We start from the raw sequence: 25,797 nt of genomic DNA, 5'->3' as shown, positions 1-25,797 counted from the left end.
ACCAAAAGCACTACTTCCCCATTACAAACCTCAGTTTATTTATAGTTGAGAGACATGAAACCTATGGGTCTGCTTGGGTGGGGCTCCAAAGGGACTGCCAAGAGAAGGGCTGGGCTGGAGAAATGGTCCTCTGACCCCTCCGTCACACTAAGGTTAATGTTATGAGACACAGCCTTGGGGTCTAGCTGGAGCAGGGCCTGTGTTGGGCTGCCAAAGGAGCAGGTAGGCAGAAAAACAAATTCTCCTTTAATAACTGCTACATCTTGGAAATGGCTTGGTGTTCCTACATTTAGGACAGCCTAACCTGTGGTTAGATTCTGGATTCCCTGGTAGTGCTTGACATTATATGTTTTTCATTTGTCAAGCAATGGTTCATTTTGACTTTAAATGTTTTGTGTTTCAGTTGCTTTTTGTCATGTGGGTGTCTCTGGCCCCAGGATTACAGACTTGGCTAAACATAAGGACAGCATGTCCTGTATGCCAAACTCCAGCACAAACCGATAGGTGCCCTATCAGCGGCTCTATCACGATCAGCCCTTCCATCCAAACCTGTCTCCAGCAGGGTGGCACAAGTTTAACAGGATTCTTTATGTAACTTCGTGCTCATTTACTGTTTGTTTAAGGAAAGCATGGATGAGTTTTGGGTATATTGCTAGTAGTCTTTCTACAATTAAACCACTTTGTCAGAACGTACGATGAGAGGCCAACAAGGACTGGTAGTGGAGTTTCAAATCCACACCGACCACAAGTGTTTAAACTCTGGGTTCTTCAGTTCAGAGACTCCAAAGAGAACTAAACTCAGATCTTTATCCAAGACCCATTTATAAACCTCAGAAAAGTTGGACAAATTATTTTCAGGTTGAATATAGGGCCTTTGACTCAAGAAAAGATTCAGATCTTCTGTTTTGTTTATAAGATCATCCACTCCTTGACTGTGTACATTTTTTTTTACAAGTAAGTAATACAAAATGAATAGCCAGTGTCAGCATTCTTACTAAACTTGGTTACTTTTCTGAAGCTTAAATAATTTCTAAAGCATAAAGATTAAAATTTTTGAATTCATGATGTTCAGATGTTTGCCAGATTAAGAATGAATCTCAAATTGGAAAGGGATGAAATGAAGTTTTATTTAGAGTTCAAAATACTTGCATTTTTGAATGTTACTCAAGTAACCACAAAACATATAAAGAATTTCTATTTTCCAATTTGAAACAACTTAACAGTATACAACTCTTTGCAGATGCCAATCTAAATGTGTCAGCCAGATGTTTTTTTTCCCTAACACAGTTGAATTCATATGTTTTCTGAAGGACCACCCATGGAAAATAATTAGACAATTAAAAATAAAAAACAGGTCTAGTGTAGCTGAGAAAACAATGAATTTTTGCATTTTAAAACATAATGTGAGGAAACAGAGGGTGAATTGAATACCTGTGTGAGACAATGATATGTCACAGTTGCTTCCTAGTAAATGAAATATATAAATTAGAATATCAGCAAGATAAAATGCAGATTGCAGGACATAGAGAAAAGAGAACACATAAAAGCTCTGCTTACCTCTGAAATTAAAATTAGATATTTAAAAATATTTTCTAACTTCAGCCAAGAAGCTGACATTGATGGGAGTCAAGGACATTAACTACTTGAGCTTTTACAATTTAGGTGATTTTTTTTCATTTTCCAAGAAACTAGCTAGCTATCACCACAAAAAACCCAGTTAAAAATATCATTAATAGAAGTTTCTACTTTTGTGGGTAAGACATCTTTCCTCATGTAATACAAGTGCTGAATGCTGAAGGGCACACAGGAATGTAGGGCAAAAAAATTTCCTCTACCCCCAAGTCCAGTCCCTTGTTATTGCAACAACCACATCTTGTAACACCTACTATAAACTAAAATGTTATATGTGATATTGATTGAGAACAGTTAGCTTTCTAATCTTACATGTCTGCATTTGTACACAGGACACTACATAAATACACTATGAAAAGAGTGAGGATAACATAAATACTTTGGATCTACTTGCCTTATATACTGGGGAATGGCTGTCAACGTCTCCATTTGCATTTGATTGCACAAATAAACTGTACCACAACATTCTGGATGAATAAGAACTAATGGAACTACTGCTCTTTGGTTGATTTATCTCAAAAAGGCATTCGAAGGATAAGATGACACATATAAAAATCTAAAGGTCACAAAAGGTAATTTAACACTTCACTCTTTCAGAGTCCCATATGTTTGAAACCATGTTACTAACTGTATGCTACAATTAGAATATGGAACTTACAATTGCACTAGACAGGTTAGCTATAAACTAACATAAATAATTGTATCAGTATAAAACAAACTGACTGCAACAGTTACAAAAGGCAACTGTAATAAAGGTTTTTTTGGAGCTACTGAAGGAAGATGCAAACTTTGTCAATGTGATGCAATAGCTTATAAAAAGGTTTTGTTGCTTACATTTTCCCTCCCTTGATGTGGTCAGCAAATAACAGAGCCTACACCTCAGTTATCATAAAGAATCTTCAAAAGCTCAAAAGTGAAATGCTGTTGTACTCTGAAGCCAAGATCATCATGCTCCAATTGGGTCTAATTTACAGGACAACATGGTCTGTAAATTATTTTATGAGCTCATTAGGAAAGGAAAAAAACACGCACATCAAACAAAAGCTCAATCTCCTTCATACAAATGAGACTAACATGGGAATTAACTAATTAATTCCTTACTTAATGAGGTTTTTAACTCACAAGTTGTCTAAGTCATAACTTACATATACTCCCAGAGCTGCTGATAAGAGTGCTCATCCTTTCTCCTCTGTCACAGTGCAGACCTCTTATGTATCCCATCAGGAAGCATGAAAACCTCAGCAGATTGGCTGATGCTGGATATGCTTCAGAGGTGGTTTTGGGCAAGCTGTCGTATTTATGACTTCCAGCTTTGAAGTTTGGTCTACATGATTCCCTTAAGTTAGTGGAATCTGAAGGAACTGACAATCAGTAGGAAGGATTATGTCTGCAGCAGACAAGTAATGGCTTTCATAATGACCTGAGCCCTTCCTGCAGACTTCATACGTGTTAGTCTCTCTTGGATCTCACAGTGCTGATCCCAACATCAGGTCTTTGTATGAACTGTGTGTTAGCTAAAACCTGAACAGGAACCAAGAGAAGAGCCACACGACAGAAAAGTCTAAATGTATTTCATGAAATGGAAGGAGATATGATCAGGTACCAGTTTGAAGGCTGCTTCTACAGAATGTATTATAGTTTTAATTAAATATTTTAAATATATTACTTCATATGAAAGTTGCTAACTGTAGCATAGTAGGAGCTTCTGTCACAGCAGGTAAGTTTTACCAGTGAAAATATAAATTACCTAGAGGCAGGTCACAATCAGATGATTCTCCCAGTGTCTGGATAGGCTGTGGAAATGCATGTTTGTGTGAATACAAACAGCTTAGAAAGTAACACAAAGTTCTTTGAGAGAAAGATAAAAAGCTGAACAGGTTTCTGGAGAGCTTTAGCTTCACTTCCATTCATAGAATAAACATCAAAGGTAAAAAATACAAGCATTCAAGATAAGATTTAAGACAGTGTAGTAGTGAATCAGCTGTATTAGAAAGCATATGCCTTTTCAGTTTTCTTGGTTATCTTTTTTCAGACTTTATCTTTTTTTTTTTTTTTAATGCACAGATTTTGTCAAATGTTTTTCTTCATTAATCTGTTTGCTAACAATTAGCACAAGTCTCCCAAGAGAAAACTGGGAAGTTGTGCAAAATTTTAGTGCAATTTATATGAGTTGGTCCTGGAGCCAGGAAAAAGGCAATTAGATTCCTTCTTTCTGGACATGATGATAGGTTGAGCTCTGCATCCTGAGAACTTAGCCAAGGACACTGAGAAGCAGTACCAGAACTCAGGGTCTGAGACACTAATAGAGAGTTGGCAGGTTATCTTGCATCAATTTGATGAGTAACTGAGAAATATTGCTTGGCTTGGTTTCTTCATGGCTCAGAGCCACTTCAGGATGAAAACAGACTCAACTGTGGTAATAAAGACAGGGTACTTACCAGGCAGGTAATAAAAGTAAGGTTTTGTTCATCACAGAATCGTTGAGCAATTCTTGCAGAAAGGGGCCTTTGGAGGTCACTGGTTGCTCCTCACCACCTCTACCAAACCAGGTCAACTTCAAATTTGATCCAGCTTCAGGGATAGAATTGTCCAGAATCTTCTCCCCCCGAAGACTGAACATGCCCAGGATTAGGGTTCCCATAGTCTCACATTTCCCATATTTAATTAAACACAGGGTGTGATTTTTTTTCCTTTCCTTATATTGCATTGGAACTCCACATGTTCCCTGTGTGCTTTTCATCTTTGTGCATCTTGGAGGAGTCCTGCTTCCTCTTCTCTATGCTCTTACATTAGGTAGGTGAAGATAGCAACTTCCCTTTTTCTCACCACCATAAACTAACCCATTTCTTTATGTCCCCATGATCATATTCATAGTTCTCCACTGAACTAATTCCAAATGGTCAATACTTTTCCTGGGTGCATCAAAATGTGATGCTATGCTTGAGCACTGGCAGAAGGGAATTAAGACATCCCCTAGCTGCTGGCTACATTCTCACTTTTATGGAACAACAGCTGGTTGGGTTTCTTTACTTAGAGAGAAAACGGCAACTCTTGTCTTAATTATTGTCCAGAAGAATGCCTAGATAAGTTTTCCCCATGAAAATGCTTTACATCTGGTCATGGCCCAGAATGTTGGCCCAGCTGAATGCAGCTGCTCCACCCCAACTGGAGGACTCTGCAATTATTGTAACTCATTGTAAATCTTTATTCATCTGTTTTTTCAGCCTATCAAGACCCTTCTACTTGACAGCCCTGCACTCCAGTTGATCATCACTCTCTACTCTGGTTTGACACATTAAGAGTGAACAAGAAATAGAGATTTTGTTGTATTCGTGAGGTTTTCTTTTTTAATCTTCCCTTTTCTGGATGGAAGTACATGTTAAAGGCAAAAAAAAAATATGTTAATACAGATATACAATAACTTTCAGTAGAATTTGTCTTCTGGACAAACATGAAATCGGAATTCAGTATACTCCACAAGGCTGATTAATTTTGGATATCCCTGCTGCCATGATTCCTTACAAGGAATTCAATGCCTTTCAATTTCTTTCAAGGAAGGAGACAATGTTTATCTTCTGCAGTAGAGCATATTCCAGACAAAGAATATAAAAAAAAAAAAACAAACATTTCACATATAATTGTTGGGAATGAGAGAGTGGGAAAGACTGAAATAAGATTCCCAACAGATCAAGAATAAGAAATACTGTATTACTGAAAAAATAAGATCACAATTAGCTACAGCTCACTAAAGAAAGTAGAAAGACTCTGTTACAGAGGTTTTTTTACAGGGTGCAAAGCTTTGTTCACTATGCCCAAGGACCCCAAGCCCCAGTTGCTGCTGGATCACAGGCGGGATCCTCATCAGGGTAGAACACAGGCACTGAACGTTTGTGATAATACTGAAGTCGTGAGAGTAGTTTTTCCACCATATGAGGGTATTTTTCAGACACATCATATTTCTCTTCAGGGTCATGAACAATATCAAACAGCCAAAGTCTCTTTGTTGATGGATCAGACGACTGAATCTGTGACTCATTGTACAAAGACGGTGGAGGGAACCAATGACTGCAGCCTAGAGGACCAGGAACAGATGAAGGGTCAATTCTGAGATACAGAGGAGCAGTGTGGAGACAGTTTTGCTGTAACTGATTAATTCACTAGGCCTCTTGACAAGCCCCTATGCAGTGACTGTTACTTCAGACCTTAACTCTTGCCCTGCACCAGAGTCTCTCTAGTGCAGGGCTACCTAAATAGTAATCTCATTTATGCAAAAAACCGCTGCACCACTGAGATTCAAAATTCCATGTAACTTTATTTTATATCAATTAATTACTTTAATGGCCCTTCTTCTAGGATTCTATGATCCTTAATGGATCCCTTCCAACTTGAGATATTCTATAACAGTTTTTTCCCTACAATTCAAGTAATTGCAGACAAAATATTTGGAAAATGAAAAAAAGACATAGTTTGGATTTTAGAAGTGGTTATTCTAGATCTTTGTATGTGGTCAAAAATCTAAGAAGTTAGCAGAATTATGAAAATAAATGGAACTACATGAAACAAAATTAAACTGTGTTTGTGGTGGGTGGGAGATAGGATAGATCGTGCAAAAAGGAGTTATTTTGTTACCTGGATATCCAGTTAGCAACTTCCATTTTCCATGTCTTATTGCTGCATGTATGGATATATTGAAAAGTGTATTATCCCATGGGGAAGAATTGCTCTGTGGTAAAGATGTCCTCTTGTCAATGCCAAGACCTTAATCAAACAATAAACTAAGTTAGGTACATTGCATATTCATGAGGTAATTTTTAGAACTTTGTTGGAAAACCAAGCAGTATCACCCATTTATTTTTCCCTACTGGATAAAGAATTTGTTGTATATATATGCAAAGATCTGTGCTATAATTCAATGGATGTATTTAACTCGGAACTTGAACTGCATTTTAAAAACTTACCAGTGGAATGGTAAGTAAAATGTCACAGCTGAGTCCAGATAACTGGACCAATTTTGTACACAGATATTATATGTGTATTAAGAATGCTCAGGTTTGGAACTGCTAGATTTGGTCATACAAGTACCTTCATCTTTTTTTCAGATAGGAATATAAGATCGAAAGATCTTCTGAAGTCAATGCTACTACTGTTGATTCTCTTAGGTCACTACAGGGAACAAGTTCCAGGTTCTGATCACAACAGAGAGCTGTCCCTCTGGGTTGAGCTGGCTGTGTTCACAAAAATCCACATCTGGTCAGCAAGCTTCTTCTTTGGCCTATCTTCATACTGTCTTTGGGGGAGCTGTGTATGAGATGTGGGCCCATATTCAGATACTATTGAAAACTTAAATGTCAACTATGCACACATTCCCTCTCAAAAGGAAACCTGAAGCTCCTTATAGGATGGAGCTCAGGAAAAAGAATTTAAATGCATTGACCGGGGATGATTAGGAGACCACTTTGTTATTGAAACCAACAGGGAGGAAGTGAGTCAAACAGACAGCCCAGAAACATCCAAACCAACTTCCACATCAGCCTTCATAAATAAAATAGGTATTCAAGACATAAAATCTAGAAGTTTTATGTTAACTGTATCAGTTGATAACAGTTTACCAATGACTACCAGAAGGCAACTTTAATCAGACTAGAAGACACATTAGAATACGGAGAGACATCAATGTTGACTTTCTAGCTTCTTTCCAAAAGAGATGGTTTTCAATCAGTTTAGGGAATCTGAAGGACTCAGCTGACAGATTTTTGGATGAGAATCCATGAGATGTACAATCATGTAAGAGCCAATAGGAAGCAGAACTAGGTATTTCTAGAAAGAGTAAACTCTGCACAACACAGTGAGGCAAATACATATATAATGGAAAGAAGAACAGAAAGTTGGGAAAGGAAATGCTAGACACAATTTTTCCATTTTTTATGAAGGACTTGCAAAGTTTCTATTTTCTTACTGGTCTTTACACTTTGAGTTTATTTTCTTTAATAAACAGATTTGTGCATACCCAAGTTCCCCGTCTACATCAGACTTGTATAATGTTCCTATATTATTAAGGATATAAAAGGGGCTACTTATTTGACTGGGAAGGACTCAACTCATCTTACATCAAGAAGCACTGAAGCTGATCTAAAAAAGAAAATAAACCTCAAACCTTTATGAAAACAAGGAAAACCTCATAAGTAACCCCACTAGAATCTCTTCTGGAAGATAAATCCTCACACAGCCATGTGACGTCCATAGAAAATATGAAACAGTTTAAAGATTAATTCTGCTTACTTTTCAACATTGTGTTATGTGTTATTCTGCATTTGCTTTGCTACTTCTCCTTGACTACTCCTCTTTGCCATCCCCTTTCTCAAGCATAATGAAAGACATTTGGCAGGTCAAAAAAGAGAATCATGCTTTTTAAGCCTTATGTCTCAAAACTAAAATTTCAAGGCTTGGTCTAAAGATAAAATGATGTGAACCTACATTTCTGATTTTAAAGTTTAGCATGAAGAATATGCTTCTGCTTGCTGAGCTACACACAGTATGTGGAACTACAACATTACACAAGATAAACTATTTTAAACACTTCAAATAAATTGTATGAAAGATTGTATTTTTAGATATACTTTGCAAAATATCCTTAGAATGCCATATATGAAACTTAAAATAAGACTCAAGGAGATAAAATAGTTTTTAAGCACTCTGATTTGGTCCAGGTAACAAAATTAGGCTCCTAAATAAAAAAAAATGCTTTTACCAGAGCATGAAGTTGACGTTATTTGGTGAAATACTATCTTTCAGCAAAGAAAAGAAAAATGGATAAATTCCCTCATGTTGAGCTGTTATAAACAGAAGTCTGTCAGTCATGTTAATTCACCCATTGGAAGCCCTTGTTTTGTGCCAATGAAATATACTGTCTATTATGCAGGGAAATGCATTGCTTTCCAGACAGTACAAGTCAACTTTCGTCAGACGTACAGGTCATGCAACACAGACTGATGCTTGTTCAAATGCTCTCTACAAGGATATTTACTTACTGTCAGTCTATTACATTACATAAGCACCAGATACAGAAGTATTATAAATAAAAATTTTGCTTAATCTGAATTCTTTTCTTCCCATCCTATGACTTGCAGCTTAAACTCAGATATTCCTCCTGCTTTGTTTACCCATATTCCTCCTTCTCTTCTTTTACAAGGATCCCTTTTCTAATTTGGCAGACTGAAAAAGTCATATTGGTTTGTTTCCTTTTCAAGACAAAATGTTCACTCCCGTAGCATCTAAGTAGGTCTTTTTCTGCATTTGTTCTGTATTGTGGGAGGATTTTTATTTATTTTTTTCCATTATCATTGACAGTAACAACAGCCCTGTGGACTAATTCAGCAGTCAAAGGACATATGCCTTTTATTAAGCTCTATAATTAAGCCAGCCTTCATAGGTCTGCATACTCTCCTTGTAGATTTACATATTGAAAAATGCGATGCTTTTGCTTGTGTAGAGGCGAAACATTTTACTTTTTTTTGATCTTGGATCAGTGTATCAGCAGTGCCTAATGAAATAAGTCTTTGTTTTTACCTTGAAAGAAAGTCCCACAGCCTTTCCCATGAATTTTATTATTGTCAAACAGAAGCCACTGTTTCCTGAAGCTCAACTTTGGAGCCTCACCAGTAGCTATATTTCTTTTTTAAGTAATCTCCTGAGAAATTATAAAACTTGTATTAGTTAAGAAAGCAGTGACTTTTCATTCAGATATTTGTTTTCAAATATTTAATGCTAAAATGGATTTGTCTAAAGATCTTAGAATTTTGGCTGGAGTTCTAGGTCACTGATTAGTATTCAAAGAGCTTTTATATCTCCATAGTAAAAGCAAGGTCGTTCAGAAGACATTGCCCTTGGCAGGTGACTTTGGAGTTTATAGCATAGTTCAAGAAATCCTTTGCATTGACAGTCTAAAAAATGGTTTCAGGATCAGATTTTTAAAGGAGTTGAGGTGGCCAACTCTCACTACCCACAAAAGTAAATACTTTAGAAATCTGGCCCTTTGCCCCTTACAGAAACTTCCGTTTTGTTCTTTTACTTCTGTTATCATACATTGTTTCTATACACATACATATTTCAAATCAGGATGAAAAATCCTTTGTAATTTTCAATCCTTTGTAATTTACAATATCTTATCTGCACCTTCAAGAAACTTGATTTTTTCAAAGACCAATGTCATTAACTCTGAAAAATCTACACAAGATGCTCAGAAAGTATCAGTCAAAATGTGGGCTACATTTGCAAAAATAATTGCCATTTTGATAATTTGAATATTCCATAGCATACTCTTCAGACACAATGTTGGAAAATTTACTACTGGATAAGTACGTAAGTAATATCCTGACTGTTGACCAGAAAATATCCTGGACTTTTTAGGAAAAATAAACAATCTTTCAGTGCACTAAGTCTTGCTAGTGCACAAATTTCAGTACCAAAGGGAAAGAAATTAACATGGCAGGGAAAAGCCATGTTCAAGCACACACACAATGGCATGTGCTCTAAACTAGCTACCTGCTATTTAGGGAAGTTCTCAAATTTAGTTTGAGAAGTTTTTATCTAAAAGTATTGTCCAGAGGCTGTTCAGAAAAGCAATCCCAATACTAAAATTGGCAGTGAAAAGGATACTATGCCACCACTGAGACCCTTCTTGTGCCTCACGTGGTGTACTGTGCAGTTTTGGTTCCCATGTTACAAAACAGACACAGAAAAGCCATGCAAGATAAAGATACAAAGATCTGAGACAAGGAAGACTAAAGCTATGGAACAACTTCCATGTGAAGAATGACTAAGTAAATAGGACTCCTTATCCTCAAAAATGGACAACTGATGAGAGAAAGGACAGAGGTCTAAGAAATTGTGTGGCCTTATGGAAACCTGAGTAAGGAACAATAAGTCTTTCCCAATAAGGGCACTGAATAAATTAAGATGTCATGTATTGAAAATAAATGATACTATATATATTTTCTTATTACAAACTAAACTCAGGTGTAGAATTCCTTTATGTGGAATGCTGTGGGTGCCAAAAGTTTATGCAGGTTGAGAAATAAAAGGATTTACAAAGTGGAAGAAAAATCCCTCAAGAATTATTACATCCAAAATTACAGCCTAGAGATTAAAAGCAAGGTGTGGGGGCCACACAAGAGAAATGTATTTATGTGCTTGCCTTCAAGTACTCTGTCCTACACAACTGCTACGCTCAGAACAATGAACTGGACATATTTTTAGTGTGGTCTTACACAAGATGTGTTACCAAGTTACTTTCAGAAGAGGCAAATAAAAAAATCAACAAAAGCAAGTACTATATCGAAATACATTTATACAACTTTTATTACACTGTATACACTGAAGTGAAAGGGTCAAAATTTCCACAGAAACTAAGTAGATAATCATAGCACCATAGTTTATCTCAAGTACTGAAGGACTCGTAGATCATAGACTCCAGCTCTCTTCTCCTCACAGGACTACCCCAAACTAAACCATATGACCAAGACAGTTGTGCAGATGCTCCATGAGCTCTGACAGGCATGGAGTTGTGACACTCCCTGGGGAGCCTGTTTCAGTGAAGGTGAAACAGTGAAATGCTCAGTGTGAACTTCTCCTGATGCAATTTCATTCCATCTACTTGTCAGCAGTCACAGAGGAAGGGCATCAGCACCAGTCCCTCTGCTTGCCTTGAAGAAGCTGTAGGCTGCCCTGAGGTCACCCCTCAGCCTTCTCCAAGCTGAGCAAACCAAGTGACCTCAGACACTCATCCCAAGTCTTGCACTTGAAGTCTTCCACCTCCTTGGTTGCCCTCCTCTCTATGTATGTAAGATTCAAATTCAGGTTTAACTATGATTTCACAAATCCATGAACACCATAAGTAATTTCTAGCACACCTTCTAGTTTACTTTGAGTGCTATTCTTTAAAGGAGTGGTAGAATAAAGCAATGGCAATATTAATTTGTACTAGCAATGACTTCTAATGCACAGATCCGTGTGCGCAGACAGGTCAGTTATTTCCTTAAGGCTGTTTTTTCACTTACACCAGAACATAAATCTAGAGGACAGTAATTGAAAGAATGGGTTCACACTGAAATCAGATTCTAATTGAAAGAATGGGTTCACACTGAAATCAGACACCTACATTATTTCCTGCTTTATTCATTTTAAATTTTAGAAAAGCCACTACAATTTACAGAAATGTTACAAGATGACAGGTTTTGTCATACTGAAGTGTGTCCCAAGACATTGCTACTAACAGAAGATTCAACATAATACAGAAAAGATTTACCAAAACTTCTTACTTGGCCCAGCAATCTGTTCTTTCACTTCACTTCCTAAGCATAGGGAAGATCATAAAAAATGCTGCAATTGCTTCGCCCTGTTTTATTCCTCCTTGTCTTTCAAAAAAGCTCTCTGATCTCATTTGGTATCCCATGTGTACTCCTAATTTAAAACATCATTTATATTAGGAGGGTAGCTCTTCCAGAAAAAAACCTGTCTTCCTACATATTTTTGCATACACTTACAGCAGCCTTCTGCTTAACACATTAGTTAATCTATCCAACTGGGCAATGGTTTCTGGAGGTGGAAAATAGGAAGCAAAATTTTTTCACATTTCTACCCTTCTGATCAATGTATGCTTGAGAATCAATCATCTGTTTCTTGGCTCATAAAATCTTAGTTACCCACCAGAAACTTACCTAAAATTAAAAAATACTGATTAATCTGACTACCATGAAAATGACAAAAATGTCTGAAAATCCATTTATTTTCTGTACAACTCAAAACCTTTTAAATTCTTCTTCTACTGCAAACCAAAACAACTTCATGATCCTTTCATGTCTGCATTACTACACAGAAATAGAAGAAAAGAAGGGTTGATCCAGTTTTACTGCATTTTACAGCTTTAGATGCCTATCAGAAGCTCTCATCTTCCTGTGTGATGACTATAAATCCACTCTGTTTATCTGTTTAAATCTTATGATGTTTCTAACACTTTCATTTATAATCTTTACAATTTTAATATTCAGCCAAGAGCAAATAATAGGAAAAAAGTTTTCCTAATGCAACCAAAATCAAAAATAGCATACACAACAGCAAAAAACCACTGCAACACTTGGTATGAAGGCTGGAAAATTCAGATCTGTAAGCTTCTTTGCAAATATTTCCTATGATTCACTTCAATCCTTTGCTTTTTACTTTGCAAAGCAAGTAATCCAAGTACCACATAACAGTTATTTGTAAAAACAGTTAAGGATTGTCCACACCCATGTTGTGCAAATTCACAAGGTAAAGAAAATAAAAGGTACAATTTTTAAAGAAAGGCTTTAAAAAGAACGTCTTGCTCTTTTAAGTTAATCTAAAAGACAAATTTGCAGAAACATTTTATGAAACATAATTAGTTTCATAAGAGAACACTCACTTAAACATTGATATCTAAATTTTTAACTGTCAGAAGGAAGAAGAAAAACCAAATAAAGTATAAATCTTCAGCTGTGATTTAAAAGAAGGACTATTCATATTCTATATCAATATTCATGTATTTTGCAGATCAATAAACATAGATCAATTATTCTTCTCATTCCTCTAGCTTTCCTTCTTTCATCCACGGAGACCAGCTCAAGCAATTGGTAGAAACTTAAAAGTATGGCAACATAAATAGACAGTACATCTAAAAATAAAATATTCTCCCTTCAGTGTATGATTAAGATGAAAATGACTGATGTTGAGAACAAGTTTTCTTGGCTGGTAAGAGATCAAAGAGTACACAGTTCTCTCTAACATGCCACTTAGCAAGGTCCTGACCACAAAACTTAAAATGCCCAAAATGCTTGGAGTATGCTGTATTTCTGTACACTGTGGTCTACAACACAAGCATGTGGGGAGGCAATGTTGGGTACTGAGGAACAATTTTGGAGAAAGACAAAAGAAAGTTAATTTATTATTTATTTGGAAGCCAGAGCCCTGACCAAAAAGCAATCTGAACAGCTAAGTGAATATCAGAATGGCCATGCCTACAATTTTTCAGTATCTTACACAGTAACAAAAACATTCCTTTATAAAGCAGCAGCATATAATTGATGTCCTTTAAGGACAACAGAAGCAAATTAAGCTTTCACTGTTATTTCTTCATCTGCAAAACAAGGACATTAGAAGTTATCTGCTTTTCCAAAAGGAAAAAATAAAAATATCAGAATTCTCTGTAGTTAAATGTCTATTTCTGATAATATAATGTAGCAGCAGTATGAAGTAAAATATAATCACAAAAAGCTCCAAGCTTAATTGCAATCTGCTTGATAGAAATACTGAAAAGTCTGTATTAAGAAAAGCCACAGAAGCCAGGGTGAATTAAGATTTTAGGTGGCTCACACTCTTTGCAGTCCCAATAAAAACCACATCTGAACAAATAGCAAACAGGTGCTACTGCTTTGCAGGTGTAAAGCACATTAAAGAGCATTCAGCCCAAGTAGGAATATCACCAGCATTTCCTGTGACATAAGTGTGTGGACATATTACACTGGATGTCTCAATAGTCTGAAACCTTGCAGTTTGTAGTGACTACTGCACAAAGACATTCTCTAGCTATTTTCTTATCAACTAAAATTTTTCTCTGTAGTTCTCAAGACATTTATTTCAGTATAAATTTTGTCTGGCTACGCAACACACCCTAGAACATCTCTGGTTACTCCACTCCAGCACTTAACAGATAACAGGATCCACATAGAGCAAAAGTTTACTTCTCATACCACATGGCCATGCAGGTCAAGAAACTAAGCAACACTAGGAAAGGAAAGAAAGATTTTCAGGTGGAAAAATACCTAAAAGAATAGGAAACAAAACCAGTTTTGATTTCACACTGGAGGGGCCTCCACTGGATTCCTAAAGGAATTTGTGGTGGAACCTGTACCATTGAACATATTCCAAATGACCTGGAAAAGTGAATGAACAGTAAGAGGACAGAGTCTGTGCATGATGACAAGTTATCCAAGCTGGCTGTGCAGTATGAGAGAAGGCCTGTATGAGGCTAGGTAGTAGGCATTAATATAGTCTGCGATATTTAACTTAGATGCAGGTAAAATGAAGCATGTGTGAAAAAATAATCTGAAATTCATATAAACATATAAAATTATGGCCTTTGTGACTCTTATAACCAAGAGCGAAACCCTAGAATCACAACAGATTGAGCTGATGCTTTTTCAGAATTATGTCAGCATTGTACAAAAAGAGAACTGAGTGTAAGGAATTATTAGAAAAAGTCTTGTTAACAAAGCGAAAAGCCCCACACAACTGGAAAACTGTAGTTTTGGTCTTCGCACCTCAAAACAAGACTGAGAAAGTTCAGAAACCAGTTTCAAGGCTAGGTGGTATGCAATCCCTTGTGAATAAAACTCCTTTGCTAAATGTACATTCTACTTGAATTTGCATTTTCTGTGGAACTCCAAGGACCAGGTTATTTCTGCTCTCCCCCATCCTATATGACAATGGCCAAATGCAATCATATCATCAAAACTTTATTGTTTTAAATTATAGGGGACATATAATTTAAACACACAGGCAAAATACTTTGAGTACATTGAATTTCCTACACAGTAAGTAGTAAGTTACCTTACTAAGTATCTAGAGTGAAATCCCATGACCTAGGAAGTTTTTAACATTTTTCAGGATAACTTCAGCCTCTACCTAGCCTAACTAGATATCACCTACAATTCACAGCGGCACTACTGCACACCATGTAGCCACAGTGAGAAAAATTCAAACATGCTGAAACTCTGAGTAAGACATCCTCAGTATCTTTACTTAGAATTTCCTAAGTATCTTTACTTAGGAAATTCATTGTCTGCTTTAGCTAGAAATGACCATGTTCCAACAGCACAGCACTACGTTTTCTGAACAAAATGAAATGGTGTTTTATTTTCTGAACCACACCAAAGATGTTTCACAGAAAATCTGCACGCTATTCTATCACTTCTTAAAATTTTTTAATCACATCTGAGCTATCAGAACAGCTAGAACAACTCTCTGAGCTGCCAGTCCCTCGACATCCCAGGTTATAAAGGCAATAAAAGAGATTGCATTTTATCAGTAAGCAAAATTGTCACTCAGATAGCAATGCAACAAAGTCCTGCTTGTATTCAGAGACTCTTGGGGGGGGATCACTGCAAGTGCTCATGTTTTCAGACTTATCTCTGCTAACAGGGGCTGAAGAAACACACAGAGCTACACACAAGAAGATCCATCATGGATTTCTGTCAGACACGGCCCCGGAGCAAGGGACACAGCAGACAGCAAGAAACTACTCAACTACAGAAACTAGTGCTTGCTGTGATGCAGCTTTAGGCAATGAAGTGGCACTTATGCATATGTTAAAAAATATATATTGTAAATAATTTTAAATAATTCAATCTTGTGCATACTAGCTATCAACTCACTGAAGACACTCTTAACAGACAGACTTTCAAAAGGTAGTGTCATCTACCTGGCAATGGTAAGTCTCAAGGGGATAAATTAGATGTTAAAATTCTGCTGAGATTATACTCCAAGACATTAAAAAAAGTTTCCTTATTTTGTAAAAATCTTTCTTTTAGAGAGACGTGAATAACTCCATATATGTTGCAGAGAAGAATTCTGCTTAATAGTTGAACCAAACCATGCACACTACTTCCACTAGGACTTAAAACCAACAAGCAGTAATGAACATTACTTTCATAGTAAGGGGATGCATATGCCTCCCTGCCTCTTGTGATCTGATTAGTAGGCTATAAAAACCACAGAGGAGATCCCCAGACAGAAGTCTGGGACTGGCAAACCAAAACCCACTTACATATGGAACCCAAACAGAAGGAGAATATTTTCTAGTATTTTCATTATCATCTTGTAAAGTCAACATACTATTTTCATAAGCCAGTAAATTCCCATTGTACCCATCATCCTGTATGTATTGCCAGAAAAATGGTAATTGAAACATTCTCCTACTGCTTCCATTAACATAAAAGCTTCTGTTCTTAGTTATTTGATGTTATTATCAAGATTTAAAATTTTTATTTACATGTTGTCCAGTAAAGAGGAAAAGAAAACACAAGCAGTTAAGAACATCACACTTGATTATTTTCCTAACAATAGACAATGCAAACTCCTTATAATCATCTTGCCCCATTTTTGCGCTACAATAGCAGAAGTGTAGGTAAAAATAAATAAAAAACTTTCTTAAGTATTATCAAATTCCACATAAAAACTATCCTCATGACAGCAGTCTTCAGCCTCCTAGAAATCTCACCACATGCATACACTCAAATCCTGCATGATTGGCAGGCTTCCCATGACTTACTAATGTTCAACTGTGGAACAGTGGGAAGTCTTTTAGAGCTTCAAAAAATCTACCCTGAAACAAATGGGAACCTTTCCATTAATTCCACTGGGCTCTGGTTCAGACTGGTTAAGCATCAGCAGTAACAAACAAGGAATTTACACCCTACCAACTCCTCTTAATCAAATAAATGAAGCTAAATTCCCCTTTATCCATACAGTTCAGTAGACACAATGTGTTTTCCACAAAACAGTCATATGAAAGGCTTCTCCATTTGCATTTACAGCAATCACTTCTGGCAACAACACATAAGGTTTAATCAACTCTTCAAATACAAATTATTCTGAAATCAAAACAAAAGTGACAATACATGATTTACCAATTCTCAAAGAGTTTAAGAAAACAAGAACACACAATGCCATGAAGTATACCAAAAACTGAGCCTTATGGATGAGTAGATGAAAATTAATTCCAGAGTAATTTTCCCTGCTCCAAAACCTATGTCACCATGCTCTGAAGTTCTAGAAAATCAAAGCACTGTTTACTTAAACATATTTCCCTGCAGCATTGGAACAGCAGAATGAAGGCAGACTTCAGGTAACAGGTAACCAAACACTTGATCCTTTATATGGATATGGAGCCACACAAGGGAACACAAAATCATGAAATGAACTACAACTTCACTTCAGTAAAACTCAGGAAGCCACCCAGTAACTCTTCTTTGTGGCCAGCACTGCTTTCCACAACCACATCTTCTGAACTTCCCTCCAACAGCATTTTTCCAACAGTCCAATAGTTTCCTCCCTGAGGAAATTCCCAGGCCACACCAAAAGCACTAACCAACGGAGTTATTTCTTTGTTACAGTTTTGAACAGTGACCTCCCATCTTCCAAGAAAGATTCTCCCCAGCTCTGTTGAAGTCTGTACTTTACATTTCACGTCATGTAATAAATAAAAATATTTTTAATGACACAGAAAATAAGTGATAGGATATCCGGATGGATTTGGGTTATTTTGATTTCTGCTAACACCAAATTTGTACATAAACTTTCAATTTACATAAGAAAGTAGGAAAAGTTAGTGGGCACACGATTTGTAATAAATTGTCAATATTCCACTATCCTGTAAATCATACTCCAATGATATATGTATTCTTCAAGCAATCAAGATGCAATATATTCTGTAGGCACAGTGTGTTTTTCAAGTGATCTGGCCTACAGTTTAAGTTGCAGACAGTCTACAAATACATTAAATCCCAGGTCTCTACATTACACCATAAAACCCAGAATGGTACAAAAAAAAAAAAAAAAAACAAAAAAAAACCAAACTAAAATCCAGATTTCCTTTGGCATTTCCCAGTTTTCTGAGGAAAACATAAAGGTTGCAGGAACGTTTAATGAGGGAACAAAAGAACAGAGAAATAGCTTTCAGAATAAAGGATTTATAGTGAAGGCACTAGCACTTCAGCAGTGAAAAAAACAGTACCACCTACAATGCTCATCTTCACACAAAATAAAAGTAGTATGGATCTACAGACTCTGTCAGAAATGCCAATGAATTTTCATTCTGTTTTCATTTATTTGTTTTATGTTTTTGATTAAGTGCCAACATGCTTTACTTGAACATGAGATATTTTTTCCCTTCTAAAATTCAGGAAATAATACATTTAACATGATTGAAGTTTTTATTATATACTCTAGACCACAGTGGTTACACTCGAGAGTAGTGCAAATACTACATTTTTCATTTCCTCTTATGAATATTAAATCAAGTCTCTTACATATACTGAGAATCTGGACTGTCTCTAATGTAGTAATGTAATTTATTACTGAATTCCCTAAAATCCTAAACCACTCAGATGAATCAACTTCTCACCTGCAATATAAGACTATATTTTCAAAGAAAATTTTATTGAGAAATAAAAAAGCTAAAGGACAAAGGTTACATTTAATATTTTTACAGTTACAAGATATACTATACACTTGGACTTCATATCTTTTATTTATAAATAGAAGGTTTTTTAAAATGCCACATTTGTTTGTTCATAACATGAAAACACATGGCTGTTCTCCAAAGATTTATAACTCTCCATTTATAACTTTCTCTCCCCACTAGCTATGAAAGCAGAAAAAGTCTTCAATACAAGTGGAAAAGAACTCCTCAAGCAAAATTCTCCCTTGACCACAAACATCTACATCTAGAAAACTTTGCACTGTGTTTCACTTGGATGAACTAAAAATTTGTTGGTGCTATACTGCAAGTTTAATTTTAGCATTTTATATAACGGAAACTTCATGACAAGAATTACTTTTTGCTAGACTTGATTCTTAGTTTTCATTAACAAATACTCAAGACAACGGAAACTCCAGAAGGAGTTTTAATAATTTTTCCCTATTGCTTTGACAAAGAGTATACGGTTATCTTAGCATGAGCACAGTTCATATTTCTTCAGCAACTGATTCAGCCCTTGAACTGGGCTCCCCTCCAGCAGACAGCTCAGTCAACTGAAGTATAATCAGCTCTGGTTAAAAATGCCAGGGTCAGTATGATCTGTTTGATACCCTGCAAATTCTCTTAAGGCCTTTATTGATAACTGCTGAACTTCAGCAAATATCAGTCAATGAACTGCAGAAATGAAATTAGAGTAACTTTCACAAAAGTGAAGGAATTGTTTTTAATTCCATTATTATAATGGATAATGTTACAAATGTATAAACTGTTATTTCTTAGGATATATTCTTCCATAGGATATATGACTTGAACAAACTTCATTGTATTATCTCTGAATTAACTCTTACTTACGTGAAAAAAATCCTGAGAAGAGATGGAGAAATGGGAAGATATGGAGAAACAGGCAGGAAAAAATATTATGCATATTTATCTTAATATTCAATAAAACCAAAATTTAGAACTTACTGAATATTTCAGAAAATACATACAATTTAGACTCTTCATAAACATAGTGGAAAACTTAAATTTCAAAGGCTTAGCAGGTCAATTAGGCTGTTTTAAAGAAAATATATATAAGAGTATCTTGTTTGGGAACCAGACTGCTTTTGTTTAGACACGGTTTGTTGTACATTGTACATTAACAAATCTTTAATCATTATATTATTTAGTGCTTCTTAGACTTTTGCCTTCTTATGAAGCACCAAAGACAAAAAATCTAATGGAAATCAAAGCTCAAAATTACAAGGTAGCTCTTAATAGCACTGTCCAATTAAGTAACATTTTCCCTCTTCACAATAAAAACCAAACACTAACAATGAGAGAGCAGAACAAGTTCTTCACAGCTATTTCTAGGCCTGCTGCAGTCAGTTGATTGCTGGCTTAGGTGATTGTCTACACTACAACAAACAGAAAATTCTCCTCACCATAAAGCCTGTCTTACACATATTTTGAAAAGGCTTGAAGTCACATGAGGCACCTTCTTCCATCTACACTTTTATGTCTTCACCCAGATAAAGTGAATTAATTTTTCCTTTTCTTCTTTTCTTTGTCCTTCTTCTAAAGCCAATAATTTTTCCTTCATTATTTGTAGTGAAGAAAATACTTATTCTACAGAGTTTTCTGAAAGACAGCTCATAGACAATAGAAAGTGATTTTTCTATTTCAGTTATAGAAATAGAACTTTTATATTGGTTTATCCCATTTATAAGGTGCATTTCTGAAACTACAAAAGTATTTGTAGCTCTGATGCCTTAATTAATGTGAAAGTTCATGGAAAGAAAGAAGAACTATCTTGGAATAGCCACTTTGAAATGCAGATGGCTCTGTGAGCTTACAAGACCTTTGCACATATGTACTTTGTACTGATTAATCTTTTTTTGAACAGTGATGTGTAGAGCAATTATTTCACCTCAACCAGGAAACTCTGGAAATGTCAAGGGCTTTTCCAACCTACACTGTGACAATGAATTAACAAAGAAATAAGGGCTTTGCTACTTCATCGAGGAAAGACATTCTGTGACCTTTTGCTGCTTTATGGCCATAATGAGTTTTCTACAAAACTCTGAGTCTTTCTCAAATAAAAACATTTGAGGAATAGCCTTGACCTTAACCTTAGGAGAAGAAACAGAATACTGATCTTAAGAAGAGGATGAGCCCTGAGACACTGTAACTTCCTGACATCATGTTGACAAGGTGTAGAGCTGTGCTGCACACAAACTTAAACAGTGATGCTCACCTACTTTAATTCACTTAGTTAAATGCTATGAACATCTACATCTAGTATTATTACTTCTAATGTCAGTTTTATCATAGCAACGTTTAATTCCAAAGGAAAGATTTATATTAGAATATCATATTCAGTCTCTCACCTTTCAAAAGACATACTCTACTTAATTTCAACTAGAGTAGACATTTGAAGCGTTCACCTTCTCTTTTACAGCATATTATTTCTTTTCAAAAACACCACACCACACAAAAAATTGAGTTAAATCCAGAATCATCAAGCACAGCAAAAAATCCCAGTGCATATCAGTTAGGTGAATCACTTATCCAGGTTACTACATTCTTAGAGAACCACAGAATAAAAAAAATGAAGTTATTCTAAATAAGAACAAACTTAATATTACAGCCTACAATGTTAAACATCACAAAAAGAGACACAGCAAAAGGAAATGTTAAACCTTCCCTTCCAAAGGGAAAATAAGGAAAACAAAAATTAAAATCTTACTTTTTCCAGGAAACAAATTTTTACTGATTGTATGGAACTTACACATTATTGAAGCCCATCTGCATCACTGTAAGGATGCTATGTTGAAGGTAAAGAGAACTGAGCAGCAACTCTACCACCTGTACTCTGCTAAAATTTTTCAGGTTTATGACTCAGAGATACTTAATTTGAAAAATGTAATCTACCATTTATGTCAAGATTTGCATAAAAACATGCTAGCATTATGTTCAAATAATTATAGAATACAATGGAGCACAAAAAAGCAGTATAGAGGGATTTCTGGATTCCTGTCATGATACTTGCATTACACACCTAATCAAATGACCTAACATTTCTAAATTCTAACAGAGATTATCTACATCCCGGAGGAAACATGGGGATTAGTATTTATGAGGCTCACCAAACATGCAATCCTCTAGTATTAAATACTGCAGGGATGGATGGTTCATGCTGAGATGTAGATGGGCAAAGAGCCAAGGAAATGCAGAACCACAGCCCAAACTTCCTGACAGCAAGACCTACACCCCAGAAACTCACATAGCTGACAGTTAAAAGAAAAACACCACTTATCTCTGATGTGAATGGCAGCAGAGGTAGCTGGAACAGCAGCCTCCCATTAAGGAGTGGAGCTGAACTCTAACCAAAACTGCCAAGTCAGCATAACATACACTGCATGAAGTGGCTGAGGGATACAGGGTCCTATGTTGGCAACTCCTGCCTTACAAACTTCCAGTGGATCATTGCAATTTATTATTTTCTTGAAATGGGAAGATGACAGCGTCCAGATGGTCAGCATGCATATGTATAATTTTGCAGAAAAATGGTACTTTGGAGAAGCAAAGAACATATCTCTGATTTTGTCCATTCTTGACCATTTTCCAAGTCCAGCTGTCACTATGTAAGCTCAGTCAGCTGACTATATGTGTCAATTTTCTGCAGAGTTTTGACTTGAGAGTAGATTCTGGGTCTTACGCCTGTCACAGACATGGAGTGTATTTATCCCGTTCTACACCCACCCAGCACACTCATCCGTGCATCTTCTGCTGCTACTGATTAGCTCCATTATGATAATTTTTTCCTCACTTTCTTTTTCTTTATTTCCCCTTTTTGTTAAATAATTCTACACAAGCTAGATCATCAGTAATACAACTGGGGAAGAAGTAATTTCGGACCTACAAACTCTCAGGAATCTTATTTTACCTAAGCAAAATAAGTAATAAATGGGACACAGAGGACCCTGGAGTGTCTACTCCTTAATCAAGATGAATCGTTTTGGTATATGTATGGATATAATATAAAATGCTACAGGCATTATAATGCAATTTTAATGTCCACAAATGACACATCAGTCCCAGAAGAGAAAAGATTTCTCTATTGTAATGTATTATATGTTCATTTTGTATATAGCAGATCTAGCCCTTTATAAGCAATCATTTATTTTGGCAATTAATAGTGCAGCATATGAGGTAATGCCTTCTTTCAAATGTCAAGGAGAGCAATGTAAAACCTAATTAATTTTGCTCTAGGCAAATTAAGGTTTGGAGGAAAATCACAAAATGTTTTTACAAGCTCTCTGTCTTGGATGTCTCCCTCTGAATAGATATATCTTCTAAATAAAGTGACTACAAGTAGTAATCCACACCATTATTATGCCTTTGAAGTTTCAGTTTATGGTTAAGTCTGGAATTTTAAATTAAGGTAAAAGTTTTTTCCTAAGCCAGTGCCACCCAAAACATATTGATTTTGAATATATCTTTCTAATTTAAATAAATTTAAGTTCTTTTCAAAGAGAAAGTGACGCTACACATGTATTCTACAAGATTTTGTGAGAGTCACCAAATATATTAATAAATTTAGCAAGTCAGATTAAAACTAATACATTGTGTACTGACAGATTCTGATTAACAACTCTGAATTAAAAGGTGTATTTCCTTTCAGCATGTCATTTAGTTCTGATTCTCAAAATAAAATTGCCTTCTGTGGGATATAAAGTTTCAATGCTGCTTCAAGACAGGCCATCTAGCAATGACTGTGGTCAGAAATAAGTTTGATTTAGCAGTTAGAGGAATTGAGACTTAGAACCAATTGGTTTTTAATTTAGCTGAATCACCAAAACTTGATGAAATGCCATAAGGCTGTTTAAAAGACAGGAGATTTTTCACAATGGAGGAGCTGATGTCATCCCCACAGCTGCCAAACCATCAACAAACTTGGCTATTTTTTTTATTTTTAAGAACAAATTCAAAAAATGGGGCAAAACAATTTTGTTGCTTTTCTCTTCAAATCCATTTTTTACTTAAGCAATTTTAAGCTACTTTATGTATTTATTTGTGCTTTCTTAACCTGTACATTACAGAGAAAATTATACTCTTTACATAATTTCAGCTGTTTTTAATTTTCTTATTTTACTACTGGATCTTTAAAGCTAACAGAAAGTGTGGATGTTCCAGACCCAAACCTGAAAGACAGTAGATTTTTCAAATTTGCATAATTTTAAACTCTCTAATAAATTACAAATCTACATTGAGATCAAGCAATTGAGACATATATTCATCACTTCTGAAGACAATCAACAGTGTGATGAAGAAACAACCAGAAAGATGAAAGCAATGGCTTTTAGCAGGGAGGCAGAGGAGAAATCACCTCTGAGGTGTGTGGGTCCAGCTCCATCTGCAGAGCTCACCAGACTGGTTTAGCACAGCAAGGCTCAGCCAGAAGATGTGGTTTCTCACTCCTTCCCTGAGGGGTTCTTGTTCCAGAAGCAGCCAGACAGTACTAGAAGGGTTGCCTCCCCCTCTGCCTCCCCTCTTCCAACCACACACTCTCCTTGTCCTTGCCCTGGGTTACCACTGGCATCCATCAGCCCCTCCAATGTGCAGATTCAACCCACATGACAGAGGAAAACCAGGCTAGCAAGCTGGATCAGTTCACAGAGGTATTCAAAAAGTGCCAAAATGAATACAAAATAAGCACTAAGAGCATGTGGCTGGGAAAGGGGAGGGGAGAAAGTAAAGCACAACCCTAGCAGAAACCTGTTGAATCACTTAATCATGTATCATGAAACAGAAACCTCAGGGTTTAATTTCAGAGCCAAAATAATCAGTCTCACCTGTCCCTCAAAACTCCTTCTAGTCCCAGTCTTTATGCCAAAATGAGCACTTGGGTATCCAGCATACACCCAGAAGAGGGGGGGGGGGGGGGGAAGAGCTTATTAAAATCTGAACCAGTATCCTGACCTGGTTCACAGCCTGGCTGTGAGTAGTTTTGGTGACCCATGAGAAAGGGGAGCAGTGGTGAGGCGCTGTGGGAGGCAGGATATCCTCTGTGGTAGCAGCAGCCTACTAGCTTAAACTCCATGAAACTACTGCCTCTGAATGAGGTTCCCCTCATGGTCAGAGCCTATCTTAGCTAGTGACTCCTGTGGCCAGACCCTCCATCTGCTACCAACCACACACTGATCACACAGCTACAGGGCAGGTTGATTCAGCTCACTGATGTGGCAGAAACCTTTCCTCCTCTTTTGACTGGCTACCCAAAACAATCTGAAAGCTGATCTAGCAGAAAAATCATCTTGTTACCATGTGATTTCTACACCTAACACAAGTGAAGCAGGAAGGACAGAGGAAAGGGAGAGGACAGGCTGGCCATCTTGGCAACAGCTCATCACCAGACTGGCTTTGCAACCCCCAAAGACCACAACGCACCCCTCTCCTCATCCTAGTTTTGGAGATCCCATTCTAGTTTTTCATTCCACTGTATGCTCTTACATAAGTACAATAGTTGCAGGTCTGCACCACAAACCAGATCAGTTTGTTAAGAAAAAGTTTCTTTTTAACCCCAAACACTCCACTGGTCTGCCACAAGTCATTGGGAGGCTACAGATAAGGTCTGTGGCCAGGGAGAGAAAGCACTAAAGCCTTTTTTAGCACTAATGATAAAAAGAAAAATAAAGTTTAAAACACTGCCCATGTGTGTCAGACCACAGGAAAGGTTTATATTTGAATGAAGGAAGTCTGCCTTCTGAGAAAGATGATCTGCTTGAAGGAGTCAATGAATAAGACCTCAGCATTTCTTTGAAAAATAGAACTGCAGGCAAACTATTTTACAGTGTTTTTCCTCTTGTGCTCTTTACTATTAACAATAGGAGAAGTGCAGTACTTGATACAAG

General features: G+C 36.4%; 1 protein-coding gene across 1 annotated transcript in view; it reads right to left on the bottom strand.

The window, feature by feature from the left end:
• Positions 1–4,945: 4,945 nt before the first annotated feature.
• Positions 4,946–25,797, bottom strand: part of ARSB (arylsulfatase B) — a 61,821-nt gene continuing 40,969 nt past the window's right edge. Inside the window, exons 7-8 of the mRNA XM_021547253.3 lie at positions 6,262–6,390; positions 4,946–5,704 (exon numbers count right to left, since the gene is read on the bottom strand). Coding sequence (XP_021402928.3) covers positions 5,439–5,704; positions 6,262–6,390 — 395 coding nt within the window. The 3' untranslated portion in view covers positions 4,946–5,438. The remainder of the gene's footprint in view (positions 5,705–6,261; positions 6,391–25,797) is intronic.

Source organism: Lonchura striata, chromosome Z (assembly GCF_046129695.1).
Source record: "Lonchura striata isolate bLonStr1 chromosome Z, bLonStr1.mat, whole genome shotgun sequence".
Classification (NCBI taxonomy): domain Eukaryota; kingdom Metazoa; phylum Chordata; class Aves; order Passeriformes; family Estrildidae; genus Lonchura; species Lonchura striata.
This window is presented reverse-complemented; position numbering and strand designations above follow the sequence as displayed.